This window comes from Chenopodium album, chromosome 2 (genome assembly GCF_948465745.1).
Source record: "Chenopodium album chromosome 2, dcCheAlbu1.1, whole genome shotgun sequence".
Lineage (NCBI taxonomy): Eukaryota > Viridiplantae > Streptophyta > Magnoliopsida > Caryophyllales > Amaranthaceae > Chenopodium > Chenopodium album.
Window position 1 is genome coordinate 19,659,571 of NC_137835.1, and position 7,980 is coordinate 19,667,550.

General features: G+C 32.5%; 1 protein-coding gene across 1 annotated transcript; it reads left to right on the top strand.

Annotated features, from left to right (window-relative positions):
• Positions 1-345: 345 nt before the first annotated feature.
• On the top strand, positions 346-3,161 carry LOC145584202 (uncharacterized). Its single transcript, XM_081641103.1, has 4 exons — positions 346-715; positions 2,220-2,323; positions 2,394-2,512; positions 3,043-3,161. The coding sequence occupies exons 1-4, from the start codon at positions 385-387 to the stop codon at positions 3,128-3,130; spliced, it is 642 nt and encodes a 213-aa protein (XP_081497229.1). The 5' UTR covers positions 346-384; the 3' UTR covers positions 3,131-3,161.
• The last annotated feature ends 4,819 nt before the right edge of the window (positions 3,162-7,980 follow it).

The following is a 7,980-nucleotide window of genomic DNA, read 5'->3' on the forward strand; positions in this document are numbered from 1 at the left end:
AATAAAATTTAAGAATAGTGATTTTTATTTTAAAATTTTTGTGAATATATAGTAAATATAAAAATAACTCAGAGGTATATGATGAAAAATCCGTAAAATTTTTATAGAATAATATAGTTATTGTGAGAGTGAACTTATGATCCCTATAACTTAAAATACTATGGGATGGAGCAAATAGTAAAGGACAAAGAGGTAGAGTAGTAGAAGGGTAGAACTAGAACAAATGATAAGAACAATAGAGAGAGCGCATGAAAAGCACGTGTCTAAGCTAACGACACCTTAGCAAGTTAGCTAGCAACTCAAAGACATATACACCAAAATCCTTCATCAACCAACATTGACAACTTACACAAACTACACCAAACAGAACCACACTCTAAAAAAATGGAGCATACAACAACACCACCACCAGGCGAGGAGATGGTAGGGAGCGGTGCGGAGTCAGGGAGGCAGGCGCAGGAGCACGAACACGAGCCGTTGATGCTACCGCGCAAGATGATCAATGTCATGGTCGCGTTGGACGATAGTGATGGTAGCTTCTATGCTCTTAATTGGGCACTTGCTAATCTTCTTAAACCCAAAACTATACAACCCAACTCAACTACTACTACTACTACTACGCCGATTGAAGAAGAAGGTTGTATGGTTTATTTGGTTCATGTTCAACACCCTTTTAACAACTATGTCTACCCCGCCGGTGCCGGTTTACACACTGGTATATTGTCTATCTTCTCTTTATTTGATGCTACTTTTTTATCATTCTTTGGTTCTTAGTTTTACATGAAATTTAAATCCAAGAATCTATTTTAAAAAGTAGTTCATGAAAGTGGTAATTGTGAGTACATCATATCAACGCCAATTTAGCATACCAATATATTAGTTCTTATAGTTATTGATAAGTATATTGGTGTCTCTAATTAAAATTTGAGAGTTGTTGCATGTGTTGATCGAAAAGATCGAGCTATTGACTCAGACTACGCTTGGGGACACAAAGAAAAGCCAACATACATAGAAGTCAAGAATCAGAGTGATAAAAGTATGTAAGCCCAACAACAATAATTAGAGATCATAGATCAGTTGCATTTAGATTATTAGGCTGATGGTGTGTAAGTTGATTGCTTTAAGTTATAGAGATCGAAGAGATAATTCAATGCTAAGCATTTTCTAAGTTTAATTAGCAATATATAATACTCTTTCTGTCACATATTAAGTATTACCCTTGACTTTAATTTGTATGAGCTACGAGATGTGAATTTGACTTTTAATATCTTTGGCCTCGCATAAGAATAGGTCTTCACAATATTTTTAAGTAAAAACTAGTTATTAGCCCGGATGCCTTGCTTCATTATAAATTTATTATTACTTTAATCAAATTATACTTTAACCTTATTTGTCAGTAAGAGCTTAAGTAGGTTAAAAATGAGAGTTTATTAAGTAGAGTTAGTATTTGTATAAGTTGGTTTGACTATAAAAATAACAAGTTTTTATTAAGATTTCTTTGAAATATAGAGTACATATTTTATGTATTCTTACGTATCAGAAAAATTATTGAGACATAACCATTAGTTGTAAATGCTACTTTTCTAAAATTAATTTTGAAGAAAAACAAACCGAATATGAAAATTTAATCATATACATAAAAGTTAGATTTTTAATATACGATTATAATTAAGGCGATAAAAAATAATTTTTAACTTGTAATATATACAGAAAAATAGAAAAAATATATACATCAAAGTATTTTGTTTGATGAAACATAGTGGAAAGATGTATTAGATACCGATAGTTGGTGATAGAAGAAAAATAAATAAATTTGAGTATAGATAAATTGAGAAGAGGAGAAATTAAATTTGAAATTTGAAACCAAAGAAAATATAATGACGTTAGATATTTATTTAGGCGGGAAAAATTTTCTTATAAAGCTGCTACATGGACAATATGATGTCAGCGGTTGTTTCTTTAGTTTATTTATAGATAGATTGGCGAAAGCTAACAAATGTCCGGGATTGTTGGATAAATTAGCTAAAAGTAAAAAAATTAAATTAAAATGTACATTAATTACACCGATCGACGCACGATTTTGTCATGATTTCCCAAATTTATTAGGTAATATTTTAATTGTTTATCCAACGCCGGCGCCTATGTATATAGTGAAATCATTATTACAGTATTAATACATATGCTAACTTTGGTGTATATATTGGATTCATGTGAATTAGCTGCTTTTGCTGCATCATCTGTGGTAGAATCTGTAAAGAAAGCACAAGCAGAGGTTTCAGCTAAAATCCTTCAACGTGCAATCTCAATCTGCAAGCAAAATATGGTAAAATTCCGAGCACTTTACTATATTACCGTCCACAATGATGTAATAATCCTCTTTTTTGTGTACGTAGGTTCGAGCTGAAACTTTGATTTTTCAAGGAGATCCCAAAGATGAGATTTGCAAAGCAGCTGAACAAACACATGTTGATATGCTAGTCATTGGCAGTCGTGGTCTAGGCGGATTAAAGCGGTAATTAATTAATGAATTTACTCATTGCTGTATCATGATTAAGTTCCTATAACTAATTTTACATTGCATTATTCACAATAATTTTTGTTCGTCTTAGTAATGCATACATAATCCTAACTTTGAACAATGATTGATTTGCACCATAAAGGCCAAGTGTACATGTTTCTATGCAAAAATGAAATAAATTAGGGCATCGCATAACTGCACTGAGCTGGCCTGATTTATGAGAGAAGGAAATTAGGAGCTGAACTGAACTGAACTAGTTGGAGCTGAACTGAACTGAACTGAACTGATTGGAGCTGAACTGAACCTGAAATTAAGCTTAAGTGAACATACCCTTAAAGTAGAATAATAGGTCGAACAAAATAAATTGATAGAGTACATATTACATATAATTAAAATTGTTACACAACGAAGGACAATGGTAAAAAATTTTAAATGATTAAAATGGGTTGAATAAATAGTCTGACTTTTTAGCTTTTAATGACAATAAGTTTTCTTATAATTGTTTTTGTTTTGATGATGCACAGAGCATTTCTTGGAAGTGTTAGTGACTATTGTGCACACCATGCTTGTTGCCCTGTCTTGATTGTGAAGCCACCGAAGCATATCAAGTAAAGATGAGACCAAGCAAGAAGAAAATGTTTTGATATGGCAAAACTATAAGCTAGTAATTGTGTATGTTACGTTAGTTTGTATCTCCTAAATGTCAAGTCCATGGTATAACAAAATCGGGTAATATGTATGTAAATACGACGGCGCTTGTAATATTTTACCGAACATTGGAAGTATAAATGGAGGTAACGAAACAAGGCGTGCATTATGGTATTATGTTATGTAGTTTATTGTAAACCACAAATTAGTTTCTTTCATCACATTTGTTGTAAGCTATGAATTGAAGTAGTTTTTTCATGTGTGTATATGATATGATTTGTTTCCTAAACTAGTGGTATTAATTTTAGGAGATAATTTAGTAGTTGCATTATACCGTCATTATCTATAAACAGAAATCAATAATTGCCAAAGTTGGCACCTCAATTTGTGTATTACTAAGCCATGACTATGAGTGATGTCTCATCCGAAAGTATAATTTGATACAAATTCTTAAATGGACCTGGTTCACACTAATTTATTGTGGACCACTAACATTAGAGAAAGTATGGTTGTTTTATTAATAAAAAAAAAGGTCACTATAATTATAAAAAAAAAGTCACTATATTGAAATAAAAATCATTTTGGTAATATATAGGCCTAAGTGGTTATTTTTGTAATGAAATATTTTATATACTAATCAATATGAATAATAAAGGCCACTATGTTAAAATTAGGGTAATAGCGTCGTATTTCAAGTTCACGATATTATTAAACGTGAGTAGTTTTAATAAAGGTTACTAGGTTAAAAATAAGGTTATTATGTTAAAAATAATGGTCACTATGTTCAATATAAAGTCAGTTGCGTGTGTATAGACCTCGGGTCTATTATTGTGGACCAGGTCCACGCAAGTCTTTAACTTGTATGAACCTGGTTCACAATAATATTATTGTGGACCCGAAGTTGTACATGTGCGTAACTGGCTTTGTATTGAACATAGTGACTCTAATATTAAATATAGTAACCTTAATTTTAATATAGTAACCTTTAATAAAATTTGTGTGATTTTTAATATTGTTGCAAACTGAAGTATGATATTATGATCCTAATTTTAACCTAGTGACCTATATTATTCATATTGACTGGTATTTTAAATTTTTCATTTAAAATTTTTTATCTCTTATGACCTTTATAAAACACAATCACTTTTATTTTAACATAATGACTATTATTTTAACATAGTGACCTTTTTATTAAATTAATAAAACGACCATAGTATCTCTATTATAAGTGATCCACAATAAATTAGTGTGAACCAGATCTATTTAAGAGTTTGTAAATTGTATGTACTTGTATAGTTGTATATAGGCTTGGTCTGATTCGGTGCATTCATTTTAACACAATTTAATTTGATTATTTGAGATTTTGAGCTTATCTTTTCTGATATTTATGGTGTGAATATGTGATTCATGATTGCATCATTTGCAATTTGCATGGTGTTGGATAAATCACGAGTTTCTTCCTTTGTGACATGTGTTGGTTCACTTTACTTATTATGTCAGGTGGAATCTCGTGTAGGTTTTTTCCAATTTCCATGAGCTGCCCATTGATTTAATTTCCTAAAATTTACTTTAATTATTTAGATAAATTTGTCAAAAAAAACCTTTTAAAAGCACCATTTTGTAAAAGAAAACCTTTTAAAAGCTTTGTTGTAAAACAAAACCCCAACACTCCTAATTTTTGTAGAAGACAACCTGGTACCTCTAATTCACCTAATTAACTACTAATTAGGTCTAATTATCCTTTAACTCTATTTAATAATAACATTAGTTTATAAATAAAAATAAAAAATAAAAAAACCAAAAACCACCATCTCCACCACCAGCCAACCACCCACTCCCTTTCCCCCTCCCCTGACAGCAGCCCCCACCACCGATTAAGCCACCAGAATTGTTGCCCACCCCAGCCACAACCTACTCCCGTCGTCAACCACCACCAAGAAGATCGAGATCGAGAACAATAATCAGAAATTGCAGCTCGAGCACAATAATTGTGGCGGACATGGCAGTGGAAGGAGGAGAGAGAAATTCGAGGTGAACTTAAATTCTTCAATTGATAAATTGGGGTTTTTGTGAGATGATTTAGGGAAATTGAAAGGAAGAAGCCATTGCTAACCATGATTGAGCTAGGAGAGAGAAAGATGAAATTAGGAATTTTTGGAGGAAATTGATGAAGAAGATGAAGAAGAAAGGAGGGTGCGTGTAAGGGGGAAAGGGAGGTGGGTCGCCGGCGGTAGGGGTGTAAGGTGGCGGCTCAGTTGGGGGAGGGGGCTGCTGCCGAGGGAAGGGGGAAAGGGAGAGGAAGGAGTGGTTGGGTGGTGAGGGTGGTGGTTTTTGGTTTTTTTTTTTTTTTTATTTATAAACTAATGTTATTATTAAACAGAGTTAAAGGATAATTAGACCTAATTAGTAGTTAATTAGGTGAATTAGAGGTACCAGGTTGTCTTCTACAAAAATTAGAAGTGTTGGGGTTTTGTTTTACAACAAAGCTTTTAAAAGGTTTTCTTTTGCAAAATGGTGCTTTTAAAAGGTTTTTTTTGACAAATTTGCCAATTATTTAATTGTATCATACCCCCTTGTTTTATTATTTCTTAATTAAGGGCATGTTCTGATTGGCTGAATTGAGCTTGAAATGAAGTGAACTGAATATTTTATAAGTAGTGCTGTCAAATTTCAAACCGGAACTGTTTAACTGTCCGAAACCGACCGATCCAAATGAGAACCGAACCGATTAAAAACCGAAAACCGACCCGAATCGTATTTAAGTAAACCCGAAACCAAACCGATTCAAATAATGTCAATCCGTATAAGAACCGGACCCGTTAACAAACCGAACCAGTTCTAAACCGAACCGAAAGCAAATCGAACTGAAAAAGAACCGAATCGTTTCTAACCCGAAACCGTTTTCAATCCGAAACCATTTGAACCGAGGTAAAAACCGTTTACACCGAACCGTTAACAAACTGCAACCCATTTGCACCGAACCGTTTATAAACCGAACCACTTACAAACCGAATCGTCTATAAATCAAACTGTAATTTCGACGTCACAATAACTCATCAAATCATGATTATGACACATCAATTAGTTGATTGAATAAGAAGCAGCTAATAATGTGATAGTAAAACAATAATAATCATTAATACACTAAACTTTTATAATCTACGTTAATTCGTAATAAACTAGTAAGATCAATATGACTAAACTTGAAATAACATGATATGTATTTTTGAAATCGATGAGAATTTGTATATAATATAATGCCTAATGCCTAAATATGAAGTGATGAAGTTTCGGCTTGATATAAAACTTGTTAACCAGCAAAAGGTTAGCAAGTACTATGAAACTTCAAACCAAAATCGTTTAACTGCCCGAATCCAAACGACCCGATTAAAAACCGACTTTATGAAATAAAAAACCGTTCTGAACCATAATTTAGTAAACGTGAAATGAAACTGATCCGAATAACGTTAAATCGTATAAAAGGCAAACCCGTTAACAAACCATACCAAAATAAAACTGAACCGAAAAAGAACCGAACCGTTTCTAACTCGAAACCGTTTCCAACCCAAAACTGTTTGAACCGATATAAAAACCGTTTACACCGAACCGTTAACAAACTGCAACCCGGCTGTACCGAACCGTTTACTTCCCGAACCGTTTACAACCCGAACCGAATTCAAACCGTTCAAGAATAAACCGAAACCGAATCGAACCGATAAGTATTTAAACCGAACTGAAACCGACCCGCGAGACACTTAAACCGATTTCAAAGCGACCCGATTTAATACCGAACCGATTTCAAGCCGAACTGTCAAACCGTTTGACAGTGCTATTTATAAGAGATGAAAATAAAGAATTAAACTGAATTGAAATGAAATTATTTGAAAAGAACTGAAATGAAATAATTTGAAAAGAACAGGCTCTAAGATTAAATTCTTACTGTAAACTTTATGTGGTAAGTACCATGTGATTAAACAGCCAAGCAATTGGCTTAGGCTCTGTTTGGTTCATTCGATTTTGTCTGAATGACTTTCATTCATTTATACAGTATGAACTTATATATTTTTTTGTTACCTCCACCCACACACACACACAAACCTTTTACACCATTTTGTCTAAATTTTTATTTCTATTTTTAATTAGGGCTTATTCACTTCAGCTTAATTTCAATTTCAATTCAGTTCAGTTCCTAATTTCCTTCTCTCATAAACAATTCAGTTCAGCTCAATTCAATAAATGAGAACAGCCTCTTAGTTGACACTTTTTTACTTCTGATTCATATTTAAGATAATACTCCCACAATTATGTGAAATATTGTTTTATATGACACTTCTAGTTGTGAATTTTCTAAGTATCAATTTTTTTTTTAATGCTTCCTGGCCTTCATTCTTTTTATATTGTACCATTGGGGGAGTCCATAATACGGAGTAATATTTTTTGTAAGTTGTAGAAAAGGACTAGAGCGAAAAATAAAAATACAAAATTTGCTCATGTGATCATAAGCAATTAAGCATATATTAAAGAAATAAGGGGTAAAAAGTGAGGATATATTGAATATTTTCTAAAATGGGTATATGGTGCAATATATTTATTAAACTTTGGTAAAAGGGGAATTAAATGATGCACTATTAAATATAGAACGAAGGAAGGATAAATAAAAATTAAAATAAAAAAAAAAGGTATTTTTACAAGTTGGTACGTACCAAGGGCCCTGTTCATTTCAACTTAATTTCAATTCAATTTAGTTCAATTTAGTTTAGTTCAGCTCCAACCAGTTCAGTTTAGTTCAGTTCAATTCCTAATATTCTTCTCTC